General features: G+C 38.4%; 1 protein-coding gene across 3 annotated transcripts in view; it reads left to right on the top strand.

The window, feature by feature from the left end:
- The window catches only part of SLC9A3 (solute carrier family 9 member A3), a 59,410-nt gene extending 42,887 nt beyond the window's left edge, over positions 1-16,523 (top strand). Inside the window, exons 9-17 of one of the 3 annotated variants that reach the window (XM_063325698.1) lie at positions 367-437; positions 2,723-2,852; positions 4,431-4,546; positions 5,163-5,292; positions 5,822-5,998; positions 6,570-6,645; positions 8,166-8,279; positions 9,630-9,873; positions 12,502-12,639. In XM_063325698.1, the coding sequence (XP_063181768.1) occupies positions 367-437; positions 2,723-2,852; positions 4,431-4,546; positions 5,163-5,292; positions 5,822-5,998; positions 6,570-6,645; positions 8,166-8,279; positions 9,630-9,873; positions 12,502-12,505 (1,062 nt within the window). In that variant the 3' untranslated portion in view covers positions 12,506-12,639. Of the gene's footprint in view, positions 1-366; positions 438-2,722; positions 2,853-4,430; positions 4,547-5,162; positions 5,293-5,821; positions 5,999-6,569; positions 6,646-8,165; positions 8,280-9,629; positions 9,878-12,501 lie in introns of those variants that run through there. The other 2 variants (XM_063325697.1, XM_063325699.1) reach the window with 2 other exon arrangements.
- Positions 16,524-21,622: the final 5,099 nt, after the last annotated feature.

Genomic DNA, 21,622 nt, shown 5'->3' with positions numbered 1-21,622 from the left:
TTCAACTGATTTAATCACTGGCACTAATAGTGACTGACATACTTCATAGGGCAGAAATGGAGAAGGTAAAATGAGTGGTTAAAGAGAGTCTTAAAATTGGATGTTAAAATGGGGGCTTAAGTACCTTCTTGCTGAGACCCTTGTAATTCAAAAATAGTTAGTGAATTTGTAAAGAACTGGTTAGAAACCTCAGGACCTTTGAAGAAAAGCATATAGTAGTATTTTTGTAAATGGGAAAAAAACCCTGCTTACCAGCAAAAAAATTATTCTGCATAGTCTCTTGGTCTAACCTGACATAAATTGAGCTATTTTCTAATTATGCCTGTTATTTCTGTAAAGGTATTAATTCCACTTTTGTTTTCCTAGGCCTTTGATCACATTCTTTCTGCTATAGAAGACATTTCTGGACAAATAGGACATAATTATCTGAGAGACAAGTAAGTAGTAACTAACTTGGAATGTTGAAATACTGCTAGGAAATCTTATCTGTAAATTATGACTTTTTCAGTTGGTGGGTTTAGGGACAGCTAGGATGTCAAATGTAGTTTAAAAGGTTATATACTGAAAATACTGGAAATATGGCAGATGTGAATATAGTTTATTTTTGTCCCCTACAACTGGAATCTTTTCCTTTTCTTCCACAGTCCAGATTAGGCCTTTGCAAACGCCTCAGTTCACATCCGGGGATCAGCTTCTCTCAAGACTTGAGAACTGTCCATTTGCACAAAATTTAACCTAAAATGCTAATGTTGGTCCTTCTCTGTAATACTCCATTCTGTTCCATTCCATTCCATTCCATTCCATTCCATTCCATTCCATTCCGTTCCGTTCCATTTCATTTCATTTCATTTCATTTCATTTCATTTCATTTCATTTCATTTCATTTCATTTCATTATCCTATTTCTACAAAGGATGTGTTCAACACCCCTGAAAGCAATGGCAGAGCGTGCTTTGAAATGACTTGAATAGTTTAAAACCGATAATGAAAATTATGGACCATTTCCATCCCCCTCTGTTTATAGTTGATTCATCTTGAGAGATTACTCAGCTGAAAGATAGAGACACCATTTTCTTTAAACTACACGTGAAGAGTTACCATTGTGATGGGCAGACTTCCATAATCTAGATGAACAAATGTGAAAAAAGGACATTAAATCTGGACATCTTGAGTGTTAAGGACAGGCAGTTCTCTCCCTGGAGTTAGGTCATTTCATAGGTGCAGTCACAGTTCTAACCTGCTCACGTCCTGCAGACTCAACACGTCAGTTCCAATCCAAAAGCCATGTGGTTGCATCAGCTTTCTGCAGAGCACTCCTCTAACCCTTGCTGAGAAGCTGAGTATATTAGCTTAGGTTTAGCTTTATGCTCATATAACTACACAACTGCTGGGCTGGAGCTAGATTGTATCTGAGCTCAAGTAGAATTGCTCACCTTTCTGTACCCAGTTACAGGGAGAATCTCCTTCATTTCTTTTTGGTCTTTGTTCATTCATGCAGTGAAGAATTTTCGTGACGTATCCCAAATAGAACATCCTCATTCTTTTGGTCTAAATTTTTAGTTTACTTTTTGGGAATGAATTTCAGCAGGCTACAGGGGATACATCCCCAGTTTTGACATACTGTCTTTAAGATGGAGCTAAATATTTTTAAAGTGGAAGTTCAGAGTTTGACTTCTTAGGTGTTAGAAAGTAATCTCCCTGAGTAACAAGAGAAGGAGTAGCTTAATGTAGATTCATGGTTGAGTGTGTGGTTTGATGACTAATGTATTTTGAATGAGATCACCTTAAGTTTGCTTCTTTTGGACTATACGTACCTGAAAGTGCTGCTTCCTCAAAAAAATGGCAGCCCCTAGCATCCTCACTGATACGCTCAGGTGTGAAAGCATGAATTAGAGACTGCTTGTCAGGTGTTCTGTCTAGAGAAGAGGAATAGTTATCAATTCTGTGAATAATGTTTAATAACAAAAAGGCTTCAACAATCTGAATAAAAAGTCACAAACTCAAAATAGCCATTGAGTAAGATGAATAGAGTAACTTTGAACAGTAGTCTCCAACGTTGCCTCAAGAAAATCTTGAGGAAGGCAGATGGAAGCAAAGCAGCCTTTATCTTCTGGAGCCTATATACGAGATGGGAGATATCCTACTATCAAATAAGCTTGGAAGTGTAAATCACAGAAAATATACATTAATTCTATCCCCCTGAGTACCTCAGTGGCATGAATAAGGCCCTCTATAAGTGCTTTAGGAAGGGCCCTGCTGTTGTGAACTGATTTTCTAGGCTGGCTTTCCTACAATACAATTGGGGAAAAGCAGATTCCCTTCCAAAGGAGGAAAGAAAATTAAACTTCTAGAATGAAGCTATTAAATATAACAATGCATAATCAGAAGTGGAAAAATAAGGTAGCATGATCTCCCAGAGTATAAAATACCCTAGTGACTCCGAAATGAGATACTGTAATCATAGCGCCCTTGCTGTTGTAGTAGTGTTTGGTAAGTTAACCTATTAAATGCTTTGTGACAGCTGCACAGCTCTGTAGGAGGCTTTTCCTTAACTTTCTTTAAATGCTAATTGAAAACCTTCAAAACACAAATCCCTCTCGTTGGTATGTTCGCCATTTTTTTTCAAAGTGCTTAGCTCACAAAAATATCATTTATGCTAGACTAAAAATGCTGTGAAACTAAAATTCCTTGTTGCCATTAACAAAGTTTGTTTAAATTATCAGGTGGTCCAATTTTGATAGGAAATTCCTCAGTAAAATACTGATGAGAAGGTCTGCTCAAAAATCAAGAGACCAGATCCTTAACGTTTTCCATGAACTCAACCTGAAGGATGCAATTAGCTATGTGGCTGAGGTATTTATGAATGCTTGTTGACATATTATAACATAGTTTGGGGTTTGGGCTTTTTTTTGGTTTAGTTGGTTTATTTTCTGGTTTTGGGGGTTTTTGTTAATTTATGATATAACCTAAAGTTGATATATTGCAGGGGATGTCTAAAAGAAAACTACTTTCATTTCTGCTCTGCTTTTTTTTTTTCTAAATGTGCTTTGAGTCTCAGTATCACCTGTTTGAGTGGCTGTAGTTCTCAATATTATGCCTGATCCCCAAGTATGAATATTATGTCAGTGTACTCTTCTGTTGGATTTTACTGAATAACTTTGTTTCTATATTCATTGCATGAAAAACAGCGTAATTCCCAAGGGATTAGGCAAACTGCCGTCTTTCTAAATGTGTCAACAGAGTCTGGCTCCTGCAGAACAGTGGTTCTGTGTGATGACAAATCTTACTTGAAGCAGCTCACTTCCAAATGGTGTGGATATATGACCAAAGTAGTGGACTGCTATAATCTCATTCTGACAGATCACAGTAATACAAAAAAAAAAAAAAATTGGGAAGGGTAACTTTAATTCAGTGGAATCATAACACCCACACTTCAAAAGTTAAAGTGGTATACAACAGATATCAAAAGCAATCACAGAATTGTGAAGGTAGAGCAATTTAAGACTCGCAAGAGGAGAAATGTTTAAAGTTACAGAATGGAAGAAAGTTACTGGCCTTCTGCATGAGTACCATTCTCAGTCTGGAGCAACGCTAAGAGATTGTGTAAGAATTCCTAATCTTTTTCGGTATGAAACTGGTCACTTCAGTTCAAATCACTACAAATGTGCAGTATTCATATAGTGTAGAGTGTAGTTTTAAATGGAATATTTTAAACAGTGATCTTTGAAGTGATAATCCATCTATGCCTGTAATCTCCAGGTGAACCCGTTTTCACAGCTACATGATATACCAGTTAATTTCTTTAACTAAAATAAAAACTATTACTATGACTGATATTACTACTAATAATAATCTCCTTTCTTTTTTTGAAAATGAGCCATATCCAGGCAGACTTCTTCCAGTGAAACATGGAATTTCAAAGACTGAATTCAGAAAATAAGAGGAAATTCGGAAATTATGTTAGTGTGAAAAATGGGGAGTGGTTCACAAGATAAGCAAATACTTCCTTTTGAGATTTTGTAAATTACCCATTCAGTTTTCAGACCATTTGAACTCAAGAACTAATGTTCTTTCTCGTGGTGCTTTCTGGGTCACACCTCAGAGGAAGAAAGTTAGATAATGACTTTGACTTTGATGAGCATGAGACTTATGTTCAGATTCACTGCTGAATCTGTTCAGTAGATTCATTACAGTATTTTTTATCTTTAACAGATGCAAAGGGCCCTATAGATAGCTAAGCCATGTGGGTTTAGCCCCAGAATCTTTACCCGATAATGTCTTGAATCCCATACAGTAATGTCAGATTAAGTTAGATTACTGCTTCTTGTGCCATTTCCATACAGCAGCCTCGGAAATGATCTGCATTTTCTGATACACGTTTTGCCCTAGGTGTTCACAGCTGTAATATGTCTTGTTTCTTTCTGTGGCCAGGGAGAACGTAGAGGTTCCTTGGCATTTATACGTTCTCCAAGTACAGACAACATGGTAAATGTGGATTTCAGCACCCCACGCCCAAGTACTGTGGAAGGCTCTGTCTCTTATTTACTGTAAGTAATGTGGACTGATTGCGGTGCGGAGGGGGGGTATGTTATATGTGAAGAAATGGAAACAATGTCATAAATTTTCAAAAATGCAAATTGCAGGGCCTTCATTCACCCCTATTTTGAAATTCAGTTACTCTTTTCTCCCACACAAAATGGGTATACATACAGTTATATTGTTGCATTTTACACACAAACAAATTTTTGCAGTAAAGGCTGGTCAGATGAAGCAGACATCCACATTAGAGTTGTTCCATATGCCTTTTGTTCATCAACTGCTATAGACAGGTCTACATGTCATTTCTGTGTCTGCTCCAGAAAAAGTCAGGAGCGAGGCAAGGAAAAAAATTTCTCCTTCCTTATGATTCTTTCACTTAACAGACAGTGTCACGTAAGCTGAGAAATTAATGCTACACCCACCTGAAAGACAAAAACCGATGATCTTTACGCATTTCCCATTAGGTATTTCCTCACTCATTTTCATCTAGTTGATTTTGACCTTCCCCTTTTTTTTTCAGACTTCATCTTCATTTCTCTTTCTTGTTCCCCATTTTCCTGTTTTTTCTTCCCTTTCAGCAATTACTGGTTTTAAATACTGCTGTTTGTATATTGTATTCTTCAGGAGAGAAAAAGCTGGACCAGTTTGCCTTGACATGCAAGCTTTAGAGCAGAGGAGGAAAAGTATCCGGGACACAGAAGACACAGTTGCTCATCACACCCTACAACAGTACCTGTATAAACCCAGGCAAGAGGTGAGAGCCTAGCATTGGACTGTTTTCCAATCTAAAACTAGGAGACATTAGGAACCAAAATTTGGGAGCAAAACTCAGAAGGAATCAACCCATCTGTAAAATCTGCACCCTTGAGGAAGATAGGCTCTTTGTCCATATTTTTTCCCATTTATGAACATGCCTCTTTAACAGAACTAGTGCCTTTGACTTCTTGACTGGGGCCAGTGGAATGCAGAACTGGGTCCAACATAGGTTCTGAAGCAGGATTAAATGGAGTGTATCAACTGAAGTGATTCAGGCACTTTCAGGGAGAGGCTTACTTTGAATGACAGTCACTCTTACATACTTAAAATTCCTGGACTTAAACCTGTTCCGTGGTGAAGAAAGAGAAAGGAAAATAGGAGTTTCATTAATGCCTTCAGACTAGTCTTCGATTCATTCTTTTTTATGGAGTTGTTTACATTTGCATGACACTAACTGAATGCATTGATTCAGGGCATCCAGCTGTATTTCTAAATAAATGAATATTGTCTTCCCTTCCTGGCCACAGCACAAACACCTGTACAGTCGACATGAGATCATGCACAGTGAAGATGAGAAACAAGACAAGGAGATTTTCCATAGGACAATGAGGAAGCGCTTAGAATCTTTCAAGAGTACCAAACTAGGAATAAACCATTCCAAGAAGCTCAATAAAATCCACAAGAGAGACCGGGGCCAAAAAAGGGTAAAATACTTTCACAAGGACCCAGATGTAGCCACCTATTATACAAAATAAGGGATGGGGAGGGCAGGGAGGACTCTGAAGGGTCCTATGTCCTGCATTTATCTCTGTCCTTTAGAACTTCATGAATTTAAAGGGCCTAAGCAAGAAGAGATTAAACTATGAGATAGCTCGAGGGGCATCTTCTCAGTGCTGCTTTTCTCTTTGCTTTGGGAGCCTTCTTCTGGGTGATTTTTGATCACTTGAAAAACAACAGATCTTGAGCCATGCTACAACACTGTGGGGAGATGTTGCAGGGTCGATATACCACGGTAGCACTATAGCATAGAGCGTTCTACAAAATTTACATGAAACTAAGAGGGAACGTACAGCATACAAAGAGCCGAAGTTTCTTTCTTTTCTTGTAGTGAGTATGAGCGTAGGGGGGAAACTAATGACATCCATGTTGAGTTTCAAGCAAAGCTTACAACGGATTTCAGGGTTATGCTGCTGAACTTGTGATTTCCAAGGATGTCACTGCCATTGCTATCTGATGATGGTAGTGGTTTTGGTAACTTTCTGTGTTTTCTTTCAGCGAAACAGCAATGTCATACCAAATGGAAAAATACCTTCAGAAAATCCAGTACAAGATTTTACTTTGAAGGAAAAAGGTAAAAAAGACTCGTAGACCAGTTTCATTAGCTGCATTTTACCAGCTGCATTGTCAGTAAACCATTACTGAAAAAATTTGTTACATGCAACATTGAAGCTGGTATTAAAAAGGGACTTCTAGTCATAATTCAGAACTCAGAGTGGGGATCTGCTCCATGCATAAATGCAGTGTCTTGATGATTTAGAAGTTGTTTTTCTAGGCAGCTCGATGACAAACCAAATTTTAATTGTCTCTTTACTCACATTTTTAAAATGCATTTAAATTTTGTAAAAAAAAAAAACAGTGCCGTGGCTGCAACATAGATGAACTTTCAGATTCCTTTTGGATAAGCTGCACAGAGCAACTTTTGCTAACATTTTTCATCACAGCAGGATATTTCTGCCTGGGACACCATGCCATATAAAATTAAGTAGTGGAGATAACACGCTCATCTGAGTTAAGGTCCATTTGTTTAGAAGGGTCTGAATCAGAGCTGACTCTAAGCAAGCACATTAGAACGCAAGGAGAGCGTAGCTTTGAAAGGAACACATAGTCAGAGGCCAGTTTCAGCACTGATTCACCCTTCATGCACAATTTTTACATATGGTTCAGCCTTGAAAGCGCAATCTGAAGCTGAACGGCCTAGGGAACATCCCTAGCACAAGCTGGTTTTGCATGTAAAGCCTCAAATTCTTTCACCTCATGTTTTAGCCATCTTTTGGCATTGATGTCAGTCATAGCAAGACATGATGGACGCCAGTATGTTTTTTATGTAATTATAAAATAATACATATCACTTAAAAACTGAAACGTGCTTTAAAAGCCACTGAACTAGCTCTTTTCCTGTTCTTTCCTTTGTTGATGCATGCAACCCCTTGATCTCAAAGAGAATTGAATTTAAGTAGAGAGGGATTCATCTTTTCTCAATAGCTCCAAGCAAAGATATTTTTCTTTATGTATGTTCTTTGAATCATTTTCTGAGCATTATTTTTGTTTGACTGACAGGGGCAATACAGGCTGGCTGAATAAGTGTAATATTCTAGAACCTTTTTGCATGGGAAGAGCTTTCCAAATACTTATAAGTAGGTCATTCAATGCTGTCATGTTAAAAAACACTGTGTATAGATGTCATCCTCTACTTAAAAAAAAAAAAATCTTCATTGGAAGGCAATCTTAACAAGTGGTTTGGCAGCTGTCGTAAAACTGATTCTACAGCAGTAGAAGCAGCAATGACTTCAGGTTTGAAATCAGTCAGGATCCTAATGCTAACTTCTGTCAAATGATGAAGTGCCTGGTCACTGTGATGATGACATTTGTCAACACGTGAGCATTTAAGACACAAAACACAGCAGCAGCCGTGGTGCCACATCATAGGGTGGTTTGTTTCAGCCCCAGGAAAGCAGACAATTCTGTTATCCAAAAGCTTAGCCAGAGTGTGAAATTTATGCCGGCATCAAAACAGCACAAAATAGCACTTCCTATCAGAACTGATTCAAATCTCTAATAAAATTGGACTTTCTTTTTTTTTTTTTACCCCAGATTTGGAGTTTTCGGAATCAGAAGAAAATAATGATTATGAAACTTTTCATCTAGGCAAAGGAGTTGATTTCCTGGCTAATGTGACAAAGCAAAATTTCACAGATACTCCTACTGGTAAAAATATTAATTACCTACTGAGGGTTTGGGGTTTTTTTTCTCAAACGTTAAAAAAAAGACTAGAAATGCTGATCATTTAGCCTGGGGTTTTTTTGTTTTGTTTTGATGTGTTCTATTAGAAAATGTATTTGCTTAATATTAATGCTAACAGATAAAAACTTTTGGCTATCCAGAGGTATGGAGAGCATCAAATTTGCTACTGATAGAAGTTGCAAGCATGACTGCCTAAACCAGACCTAAACCCACTAATTATTTCTAGTAACAGAAAATGTTATTTTAGAATTGTCCTACCTCACAAAACCAGTCAATACTAGTCCTTTGGAACTGTTTTCTACTTGCATTTGAAGTACTTTGTTGTGATAAATGTCATGCTTCTACTTTCAGGCCAGATTTCTCCTCTTGAATTCACAACTCCCTCAGATTCTTACAGGTTCATAGAAGTCACTGAAAAGGGCAGATTTGCAGCATGCCTGGAGAATTCATTGGATTTCATTTCCAGCCCTGAAAGGCTCAAAAATATGAGATTGAAACTGTATCACTATATATTATTTATAAAGTTTTAAAGTATTTCTCTTTAGCACTTTTGTGTTTGAATTATCAGCATGCCACTTTATGCTTCATATGTAATATGCTGCATACAGTGAAGAAGAACGCTTGTATCTGTACTCTTTTGGCAGACATGCTGATACAGCCTTTTCACTGACCCATGACAAATTCTATGTTTGAGAATGTATAACGACATCCAGAAATTGATCCAGAAATAAGCAGGTGGCAAGATTAGACCTAGACTCATTTTTAAAATTTCTTTTTCTTTTCAAACACTACAAACTAGATATCTATATTAAAAGGCTCGTGTAACTTACTTTTGACTGTTTTGTGGCCTGCTTTAGTTCCCTCACACGCGTATCATTCCTTTATGGAGTTGTGCAGTTTATGCTTTTGCGGGGTTTTTTTTCATCTTTTTTTTTATTATATATGGGTTTGATTTGACTTTTCTGCAGCTATTTTATATTGTGCTTTGTTTTGCTTAATATTTGCGGACTGATTTCTTCTTTTATTGGTTTTATTTTTTGTCTCCAGATATTCCAAACGTAACTACATATTGGATATAATATCCAGTTTTTCCCTCTAATAGAAATCAAAAATGACTCGCAATAACCAAACAATGTATGTGTATATAATGGTCTGTGTATTGGCCTAGTCACACCTATACCATATATACACCTATACACCTATATCAGCCTATTTTTTTCCCACGATAGCCATTCTCCTTTTACAAAGCATCTTGCTGTATTACCGAGAAATTATTTTGATTAATTGTATTTGTAACTCGTGAACTTTTTTTAGGAATTGATAACCCGGTATTTTCAACTGATGACGATCAAAGCATCTACATGAAATTCTCGCCATGGTTATCTAGTGAAGATACTGTGGTACCATCACAAAGGGCCCGAGTGCAGATCCCATACTCTCCAAACAACTTCAGACGGCTCACTCCTTTCCGGCTCAGCAACAAATCAATAGATTCCTTCCTGCTAGCAGATGGCCCAGAGGAACGACCCAGATCTTTTCTCCCAGAATCAACACATATGTAATATTTTAAAGGATGTTATCACCTTTATTTTTAATCAACCTTCCTATCAACCCTGACTACAGACAAGTAAACTTACTTTTCTGATTTTTCTTCTCCCAGAGCATCTCTTTCCTTCCTGATTTCTTTGTACAACTAAACAACTTCTGTTTTTCTCCAGCTTGAATAACAAAACATCTATTTTTCTTTTGCAGAAGAGTTGTCCAACTATTTGGGGTCCAATGACGCTATTTTTACAGCAGATAATGGTCCTGCTCTTTGTTTTGGCTTGAACACTTAAATGCCAAGAAAATAGTATTCCAAATACCAGAATATTGTGCACCCATTTTCAAGAGGCCCCAGGCTTCTTGGTTAGTCAGTCCTAGATGATAAAATTTGTACCTGAATTCCCTAACAGGAATCAGGTAATTCTGATTTGACCTCCTTAAACAGTGATAGGTCTTTTTGTGTAACATTGTCACTACCATCTGCAGATGTAAGCAAAGTAGTCTGAAGCCCCAGAAAAACAATCCAGTTGCTAATTTCAAAGGATATGGTTTGCCCATAAGAGGTCAGACAAGTCATTTAACCAACTGGACTCTATTGCATTCGGATGTACACTAAGAGCAGCAGGGCTAGACCAGCAACGATCTGGGCTAAGGCTCTCATTCTTAGCGTGATTAGAATATGATTTTTGACTCTCTTGCTAAGAAGCCTTGAATCAGTTTTGAGCATTTGTCCAGGTTATTTATCTAGTGCCCAGGAAGGGAAAATGGTCCCACCACTACAATACAAGTACTCAATGACACTGCTCATATCATCATTAAATTACATAAGAAAGAGTTTTAAAATTTAGCACGTTTACTAGAATGCATCAGAGTTCCCTTGCACAGGTAGAGATAATTACACAACAGCCAGACTGTGGAAAAGCAGAATTCCAGTTTTGGTTAGAGCTTTATCCTTAAACCGTGAGTTTATCTTAACACATACCTTATTTTAAAACCAGAAAAATGCTTAGCTTTCTGATGCCGTAAATAACTTGTTGTTTCTAATGTGGTAGAGGCATAAAATTATATTGACTCTGGGTTTAAATCAATTATCCTAGTTGGCCTTTAATTCTCACTTTGTGGAAATTTTCCACACCATAAAAAGCAGCCGTCACTTTTATAATCAATAGGGTCAGTGCTGTAAATGAGGTGTGTCAGGTCACAGTTCAGACATCACAATTGAATAGAACACTGGGCACTGTGGGGATCATGCAATGAAATGCAATGATCAGTTTCATCATGAATTTGCTTTTGTGGAATCCATGGTCACAAATGTATGACCTAGTGTCCTCTATGCATCAACAAATAAAAGGAGTGTGGTAAGTTGAAAGTACTTCTGTAGTTAGCTGATGAAACTTTTTTCAGATAAAGACCTCAGGGTAAGAGTGAATGCTGGTAATTTTGATTTGAGAAGAACTTCATAACCTTTTGAAAAGAAATAGAAAAGGAAGTTCCGTTTTTCTTCTGTTCTGCCTTCTATCTCTGCAGAAGATGTGCTAGTTCAAGTGTAATTACAGGAAGCACATCACTTTCTTTACTGGAGCGGCCTGTAGGTTTGTGGTTGGTTCTAGTACTCAGTTCCTTATTAATACATCTTCGATTATTTTCTAAATGAAGATTTGAAAGGATCAGCAGATTAATTAAAGAACTGTGAATTAAATTCCAATATCCTGATTAAAAACTTGAATAATGAGTAGCATTCCAAGAGGAAAACTTCTCCCTGACTTCCACACTGGAATTCTCTTCACTTTTTTTTCCACTGAGAATATTCCACATAAAATACTGTCATATGATTTGATGAATATTTTCTTGCTAACCTTTATTCTTTTCCTCTATTCTATTGCCTTATTTATAATTGACTTTATTATTAGGAACCGGTATGTGTAAGTTCTTGTGCAAGTATCTTTGATGTATCAAAATCACTAGGTTTTTACTGCTGTGTTTGTTAAGAAGTGTTTTGGGAAGTTAGGTTTCCCAAGCTAATAAGCTTAGAATTTGATTACTCTCTGAAGCACTCCTCCGAATTATCTCCTTAACAAAATTCTCCTAATAGGAGAATGATACTGAAATGTCAATTAAAAGGTTTTAAAAACCCATGTAAACTGTAAACCAAGGGTCAAAATGTGAAGTTTCTCTACGTAGTCTCAAGTATACAGAAAACTGATCATAGGCTCTGGTCAATAAGAAATTGACTCCCTGGTGAGACCCTGGGCTACTTGACTCAAAGAGCAGAATTTCTTTTAAAAGCTTCTGAAAGATTTCCTTGCTGAGCATCAGGACTACATGTTTCAAGATAAAGCTACACCTTAATGACTAGATGATGGCTCCATCTCCTAAATATACGAATCAGGCAGTCGGTTCATCACAAACACTGAACTAAGTTTTGCCGGATACTCAGCAAGGATAAGAAGTTTAATAAACTCACTTTAGGTTGTCTAAGATAGAAATTGGGAGAGGGTACAGTTCCCCAGCAAAAAAGCCATGTTAAACCACCCACTTTCATAAAACCTTCATAAAAATAGCCAAAAGCAAACCCCAATAGCCAGCATACTAGTATAGAAAGTATATATTACAAGTGTTTCTATTTAATTGTGCTCTCTAGGTGATATGGACCATGATGTTGAAATCACAGAATACTCCTCTTCAGATGACCAACTAAACCAAAACCAAAGCGTTTCAGTGACTCCCCTCCACTTCTTTCCATCTTGCCTTCAAATGCCTTGGACACAAAACTATTCTTCATTGGAAAACAGAGGGAATATATCTCTTTCTTCTGTCTCTGAGTATATAGCTTCTTGTGACCCAAATGTAGCTGACCTCTTCTGGGAAGCAGGTACAGATATGAATAACAAAGAGACAGTAAACTCAGGTTATTGTTCTGAAGTTAGCTACAAGTCAGAGAATTCACAAGAAGAGAATTCTCTACTTATGTTTGAAGGGCTGGAAGACTCTTATATGAAGGAGCCCCAAGAGAAGAAAATGTTGCTTGATGCACAAGGAAATTACAGATCTGCTGCAGCCAGACGTGTACAAAGCCGACGTTCTTTTCACAGGCCAAAACCTCTGCAACACCCTAAGCTTCAGAAGCTAGCATCTCTTCCAGCATCTTGCCACATCCCTCCACATTCCTTAGAACAAGAGGAAACACAGTTGTGAGCCAGGACTTACTTGAAAAGAGAAGATGAGCGAGAATAACTTGAACAAAGGGCTTCTGTAAAAATGGAGAGCAACCTCTTGGTTCACAGGATCTGCTCTAGCATGGTTTCAGATGGAAAGGGAGTGGGGCCCCATAATGTCAGAAACATGGAGCTTTTCTGCTGCACTTAGATTTTTGAGTTCTCATTCATAATGAAAGGGTGAATAGTAAAGGAGAAATATGCCTCCTTGTTATTTTTTCATGCAGACTGTTACAAAAAGTCAACATTATTTTTGGAAGGCTAAACCAAGAACCTTTTCAAATGGTAAATCCTTGTTGTGTTTTTTACATGGAAATGGTTTATTATGCCATTATGCCACAAATACATTTAAAGAAATAGGCTGCATTATGCTTATGATGTATGAAATGAATGTAGGAGAAGCCAATGGTTAGCCTCTTGACTGCTAAGTCTACCCTGTCGGTATGGATCAGTGCCTTTTATAAGTGCAAGCTAAAGAAAAATATTTTCCTGCTCTTGAATATTTGTGTCACTGAGTAATTGTGTGACATTGACTCTGGTGGAAAACTTTCCAGTAAGAGGAAAGTCCTAGCACCTTGAAATATAATTAAGTATGCCAGGAAGGCCATTTCCTTCCTTCACCTTCATTTCCTCTACTCACTACCACTGGAATGAAAGGACATCCAGAATTAGCTCAGAATTTTAGTTTGTGTGTCACAAGCAACTCCTTTCACATTCTTAATTAAGCTGCTCTACTTTAAATAGCCTCACTCAGACAGAAGTGTAAAGATTTGTCATTTTTGCTGCTGCTTTGGAAGACACCTTCCAAATACTCTGTTAGATTATCTTGTTAATTTATGTATCACTTTCAATAGCTGATCAGGATAATGGTCTCTTAGATGCTAACCTGTGTTTTGCCACATGGTTCAAGTGCCACAATGACTCAGGATGTTGATGGTTCTAAGTATTGAGGTAGTTTGGCTAATGTGTATGTATATACCTGTTTGTGTTAGGAACTTCCTTTATCTTTTTTGTCCCCAGTTTTCTGTTGAATGGCAGTAGTTAAGATTGCACTAGATGCCTATTGCATATGAATCAGATCTACATCACCTTGAAGACATCTGGAGACGTCAGGGAAAGCCAGCTCAGATGAAGACTAAAAAGTGAAAACTCTGAGACCTCTTGTGGGTGTATAATGCTACATGCTGGCATATAGTCCTCTGGCCTATCTGTATTTTGCCTTGGATGATTCCAGTCCTGAAATTTTGGCTTGAAATCTTCAGTGGTCTAAGTTGCAAAGGTTCTGTGACATCAATGAGTGCTTAGCCACTTCTGTGATCCTAATTTGTGCATTTCTTTTTGATATCAGTGTAAACCATTTGTAAATGAGCTAAATCACCTGCAAGGAGGTATCTGAATTGCTTAAGACTGGATCCAATGGAGACTTTTTGAAATTTGAGATTTACACGGGCAGCCAAAAAGATTGGAGCAATGTGTGAAAATTTGTGCCCACGCCTTTTTCCTATCTTTGTCCTCTTTGCTAAAACTGCCTGTTAGGCTGGTGCAAATTGTAGAGATACGTTAGCAAGTGTCATATAAAAACCCAGATAGATGCATAACATACGCCTTTAGAGACTACATTCAGAGTACTGGTTCTTTTGATATCAACCCACAAGCAGCTGCCTGTTTGCAGTCATCCTGGGGACTGATTCAAATCAGTGTCCCTAATTGGAAAGCTTCATCACTCAGAGCTAGTCTTGTTAACGAGGGTCCTAAGGCTGTCACAAGTAGGGATGCTAATTTTAGAATTCAGTAATGTAAATACAATTTTTTGTGAACTGAGTACGTATGAACACACTATTTTGATGAAGTAGAGCACACTAACGCTGTTCCAGATATTATAATTGCAACAAGTATTTTAGTCACTGGCATAGATACACTACGAAGCCGTGACTAATCCCAAATATTAGCACAGGTAAAGTGCAATGTACCAAAATCTAACATCCAGTCTCATAGCATAATGCTAAAGTACCAACACCAAAGTTGGCAGGATGCTTGTCAGGTGCTGGCTTTGAGATAAAACTTTCATTTCTCATTGCTGTTGTACAGAGGTCATTGCTGTGTTGCAATCAGAAGAACCACCACACTGTGGACTCTTTTCTGCGTGCTTGTTAGAGCATTCTTAATCTATTTGTGTACAGGCTACCTCAAGAAAACATTTGTAAATCATCATCAGCAGATAGGCATTTTCATCAGATGAGCAAGTGTTGCACACACAAGAGTATGCAATTTTGAAAACCACAGGATATAAAATTTTGATGTTCTAGTATGCTTTTATGCTAAACAAGAGAGGACCAATAGAGACCATAGTGTTTACAAATACAGCAGTCACTGTGAAAAGTCAGCACCATCCTGCATGCTTTTCAGAGGGCTGTGGGCTGTAGGAGATTTTTGCAAACCAGAGAAGAACATTATGCCATTTTTAACAACAGAAGAAATGGAAAGACACTACATACAAAGGGCTTAACTCTCCATTTACTTTCAAAGGCTTTATGCATAGTTTATTTGTTGTGTCGCCACAGCTGAACAGATGAAGGACAAACTGGACAATACAAAAAGCGGGTTATAAGAATTCATCATCTGTCCCACTTCCCCCCCGCCCCCCCCCCCCATACTCTTTCTACGTACTTTCACATTTCAGTACGTGTCCTCTGAGTGCAAGTGTTCGGTTGCTTCTTCGGCACACTTTAATCAGTCAAGCACCACTAACTTCCATCACAGCAATATAGATTTAGAGCTGCTGAGGAGCTGGCTGTATGTATCGGCTTCTTTTTTTACCACGTGGATTAAACTGAAATGATCCGTTAGTAAATCAGTTCACCTCTGGTGAGGTCAGTTCAGTTCTTCTTCCCTGGCTGAAAACTCAGTTTCTAAATTTTTTATGTGACATGCTGTGTCAAACAAAGGCAAGTTGGGAGTTCCACAGTCCCTATTTATTGAACAAGTAACTATGGCCTACCTTGTTGTAAAAATATGAAATGCAGAAATATTCAATGTCTTTTCTACAGATGTTGCTCCATGGAGAAGGTTCTTTTTAATAATGTTTATTACGCTGCACTATGACCTAGTAATGTTAAAAAAAAAAGTGTTGCCTGTATTCAGATGAATTTTGTCTCTCTGAGCTGTGAAGCTAGTTATTGAAATATATGAAATTATGTTTTACAAATATATGGTCTAGATGGAAGTTTATGTAACAAAAGTTGCAAAACAATCACGTGCCTTAAATTCTCACTCTTTGGAGTGCTGCTGTTCGGAAATTTTTGTGTGTACTTTCCAAAAGGTGTCAATTTACTGCATGTATTTTTAAACAAGTCAAGTTGTTCTGCTAATGGGTCTTTATAGAAACATTTTAATAGTATACCATAATGAGAAGTTTCGCAATAAATTGTATCACTTTGGTGGAATCACACTGCTCTGGCAAGTGATTTAGAGAATCGTTTATTTAGTACACTTAGCACACAAGACTTCTGAGAAGTTTGTATTTCTGCTCCCAAATCAAAGCTAAAAAAAGAAAATAGTGTGCTGCTCATCATTCAGTGTCATTCATAAAACACAAATCATTAAAAGCAGCAACAGAAGCTGTAGGTCTCCTGAGTCTCTCTGACAACTGTGACGCTTTTGTTTAGTTCTAGCCTCACTGCAGTGGATGACAGAATTCCCATTGACTTTATAAGCCAGTATTTCCATCCTTGGAACGGAAGAGTTCGTATTTTGTCAAGGTATACAGAGAAGTCATCATTATAACAACGCTACAACTTAAAGTTTACATACATGATGATATATAGCATCTCATAATACATAATTATATATTATCAGATTATAATACATATAATATTATATAATAGTTTTGATGCAAAGATTCAGTCTTTTGGGGTTTCGTTTTACTGTGCAATATTTTTGAAGATTTCGTAGTCACTAGTAACAGCCAGCTTGATTTCCTACACAGAAACCAAGGAAACTTAATCTAAGCTGTTTTGTGATGAATCAATTTTCCCTGAAGGTTCTGTGATCCCAGTGAAAATTACCATTTCTACTGTCAACCTGCTGTTAGGATGTTTCCCTACCTGACATTGCTTTCTACAAAAGCCAGGAGGCATGAAGTGAAAAAATAAACTATAAATAAATTCAGAAGAAGTTAATGGAATTAAATAAATATTATTTTTTAAGTATGTATTTGAAGAGATTTAAAAAGATAGTGCAGATGACCAAACCATATACTAGCAAATAAGATGCTGCAATGGCAAAATCAGATAGAACTGGTTTTGTGGTATGCACATGCAATAGTTAATCAGCTAATAGTTTATTAACTCAATGGTGGTGGGAGTGTCATCCCTTGTCACCTTTGTTGATACACAAAGCATACAGAAGCCATGAACAGCCACTTCTGTTGGAAAAATTGAAATCTATTGGTAAGGATTCTGATATCTCAAATTTACTGGCTTCTTAGTTTAATAAGGGAAGAGGCACATCACACTGAAACAGGTAACAGGCTTTTGCAAAACTGGCACACAAGAGGATGAGAGAATTCATTGCTATCCATTGCTCAGAAACACAAAGAAATATAAAGTTGTGGTCAGCACAGTAGACCCAAGCAAGGTAAAGTGTGAATAGTCCAAGATGGTTTAGATAGTACCCCACATGAGCTCTAATCCCTGATAAAAACAGTGAGATTATACCTATTCAAGTCTCAGCTGTGTTTTCAGTTTTTTAAAACAGCATTGGTGGACTGAACACACACACAAAAAGCTTTTATATTCTTTCCCCTTCACATCTACTTGGGGTCCTCCTTACATGCTGAGAGGCATCCCAAAGCTTTGTACCTCATGGATCTGGAGGTAGAGAAAAGCTCAAAGCTAGTTATTAGCTATTTCAACAAAAATAAGCAGAAATATGGCATGGCATTTTGGTATTGGACCTGACTCACTTCTCAACTTGAACAGAAGACAATGGCTTTTGGAAGCTACAACATTCACACTATGAGAAAGTCAAAGAAGCTTGGTGTTGGGGCACATGGCACCTATTGCCAAGTTGCTGCTTTGCATCATTTTATTTGATTGTCATTTTGTTTTGTTTGCCATTTCATCTGCTTTATAAATTGGAATGTATTTTTTTTCAAGGTAATTACATTTGTATCAGCTAACGTTTTTGTAGCACTGGAGCTCTATATTTAAAAGATGTACCATTACCTACTGGTATTAGTTCATATCAGCTCCTGCCATCACACAAGATAACGGCTATTGCAGTCTTCATACCTATCATAGCTAATGTCACCACTGTTTGTGTGTGATGGTTTTAGCAGTAAGACCGGAAACCCCACCTTCACTACAGACATTGCACTTTACAGGAGGATGAAGAAGTTTTTGTTTCAGAGTTTTATAAGTTGAGTTTCATATTCAAACCAAGACATAAAATGAAGCTCAGTCAACAATGGTCTTTTGCCTACCTAGAGTCAAAACTATGTACACTGAGGGTCTTTCCAATATCCTCTCACCCTGAAATTCTAACCACACCTGAGGTTCAAGTTTCCTTACCAATATTACACCCATTATGACCAGCAGTTATGGAAAATGAAGACTGGAAAAGAGGAGTCTTTCAGTGAGGTTCATTTGATGCTGTTATGGATCTGAGTGGTACCACTTCTGCCTCAGAAAATAGGTCCTTCTGATTGGTTGGCTAGGTGATGTGCCACACAGAACCTGTACTTCCATCCATTACAGGTGAGCTGGTTGGCCTGCAATGCCTCTGTCAAGAACAATCTTGAACACATAACCATCAATTATGGTTTAATCCCAGCTGGCAACAAAGCACCATGCAGCAGGGGGAGAGTCAGAAGAGTAAAAGTGAGAAAACTCAGGGGTTGAGATAAAGACAGTTTAGTAAGCAAAGCAAAAGCTGCACACACAAGCAAAGCAAAACAAGGAATTCATTCACTACTTCCCATTGCCAGGCAGCTGTTCAGCCATCTCCAGGAAAGCGGGGCTCCATCACATGTAACTGTTACTTGGGAAGACAAACACCATTGCTCCAAATATCCCCTCCTTCCTTCCTTCTTCCCCCAGCTTTACATGCTGAGCATGACATCATATGGTATAGGATATCCCTTTCATCAGTTGGGGTCAGTTGTCCCAGCTGTGTCCCCTCCCAGCTTCTTGGGTACGCCCTGCCTTCTTGTTGGCAGGCCAGTATGAGGAGCTGAAGAGTCCTTGACTGCTTAGCAACAACTAAATTATTAATGTGTTATCAACATTATTCTCATCCTAAATCCAAAACACAGCACTATACCAGCTGCCAGTAAGAAAATTAACTCTATCCCAGCTGAAACCAATACACCATCTAACATTGCTTGTTAGAGCTACTGCATTGTTATTTGCAAAACCTGATCCTTCTCATTTGTGTGCATTTGCCATTTAATTACTTGCTGTTCTGAAATATTGATGTATTCATCTTGAATCCTGAAAGTGTCAGTATTACACCCAACATGCAATTCAAAGAAATCAAATTTCACTCTATCTGTGTAACCGGGCTGTGAACTGTGGGGCTATGGTTGAGTGAACATTTGGCTGATACTACATAAGACAGAGAATCATAGAAGTTAAGTTGGAAGGGACTTTTGGAGGTCATCTAATCAAATCTCTGAGGAGCAAGCTGAGGTCTAACTAACTTAAAGCTAACTGAACAAAGCCAAATCAGGTTAGAATCTGGAATGATTAGGGGAATGGCAGGGTTCACCTCTTTTCATACACACACTTTCAGCTCTCAGGGCTACTTTCTCAGATCACCAAAAGAAAACCTGCCTTCCTGGCAGAAGGCCATCAGGGTATCCCCAAGAAAACGTTCCAAACACCTGACATCCCTGGTGTCTAGAGGGTTATACAGGAGCCAAGAGTCCAGACTGCAGAGGGGCATGGTATGGTATGCTCAGGAAAGCGTGGGCTAGGATCACTTAACCAGCCAAATAAAGCCCTCTGCATATGCTGATCCTCAGAATGTGTGATAAAGAAGTGCTTATTATGCTGGTATGTCTGGCTCTAATTTTGAACAGATGCCCTTTTCCCCCATAAGCATTGGCTTACCTTGCTGTATGAAAGACATTACTCCTCTGTTCCCCAGAGGTTGTAGCCACAAGTATAATCCTGATCATAGGATTACAGGTAGGTAGTCTTCACTTTCTTTAGCTTTAACTAGCCCTGCAGGAAGTTGTACTGGTAGATGTCATGGTTTGGGCCAGGCTGGCCAACAACAAGACAACAGATGCCCTCCCCCACCTCTCGCTCCAAGGAGAGGAAGAAGAGAGATAAAGAGTCATGAGTTTAGAAAAAACTAAGCTACTTTCATGAAATATCAATAATAAAATAATAATTAAAAAATAATGAAATAGATACAATATATAAATATATATACAAAACTGGATCAAGTTCCCAGTGGCAGGCACTGGGAAAGTTCCATACTAGACTCAGTAACAAATGGGAAGTGAAACACACTGACCAGGATCAGAAGGCAGATGAGCTGACAGGGTCCTCCTCAGATATCAGTCACTGAAGGAAGAAAACCATTGAAGCAACAACCCACTGGAGAAGAACCACTGGAGAAGTGGCAACCCGATCCCTTTGCTCCCTCAGCTTTTATAGTGAGCGTGGCAGATGGGATGGAATACCCGATTGGTCAGTTTGGGTCCCCTGATCTGTCCTCGCGTCCCCATAGGTGCAACTCCTCCACAGGGCAACCAACCAGCCAGCTGACCCTGGTTGCTACAACAACAGGAGCACGAGCCTCTCTCACTGAACAGAAAGTTGGCTCTGCTTTACCCCAAACCAGGACAGCCAATCACGTAACTGCTCTGCAACACTCTTGTATGTGGCCAAGATTCTACAGGTCTTAGTGAACTCTGCTTTCCAGTAGTCTTCACCACATAAAACCATCTATCATTTAAACTTCAAATTTCCCCTGGAGCTTTCTTAATTCTTGAAACATAAAAAGACCCCAATAGTACATGTACCCATTCTTTTCTAGTCATCTTCCTTTGAGAGACAGCTGCACTAAAGCCTGCCACCTGAGGATTTTCACCCGATGCGATGTCCGTGTGCTGCATGCAGATAAGCATGGGAAAGGGTGTGCATGAAGGGAAAAGGCTAGAAAACTGGATAACAAGATGGGGACTGGAGCTTGAAGTTGCCTGAGCCGTTCTGCCTGTTGGAGTGTTCTGTGGAGTATGTAGCCACTGAATCTCTCCTGCGAGCTGGAGGCAGGATTTGATTGTTCCTGTTGCAAAGGCACTTTGGGAGTACCTTAACAAGCAGGAAGTGTGAACAGTCAGGGAAGCAACCCAAGCCAACAGTTGTGTACAAAGTCAATGTTTGGTTTCTGCACACCACCAAGAGTGTATTGTCCATTCACGTCTTCATTTGTGAAATGTATTCCTTTCTACTGAAAGACTTAAATTTTTTTTCTTCTATATAAAATGCAAATTTGGGAGGAATCTTGAAGTGGTGACTTTTTTACCTCACAGCC

The sequence above is a fragment of the Chroicocephalus ridibundus genome, chromosome 2 (genome assembly GCF_963924245.1).
Source record: "Chroicocephalus ridibundus chromosome 2, bChrRid1.1, whole genome shotgun sequence".
NCBI classification, from domain to species: Eukaryota; Metazoa; Chordata; class Aves; order Charadriiformes; family Laridae; genus Chroicocephalus; species Chroicocephalus ridibundus.
Note: the sequence above shows the minus strand (reverse complement) of the source record. Positions and strands in the feature narration are given on the sequence as shown.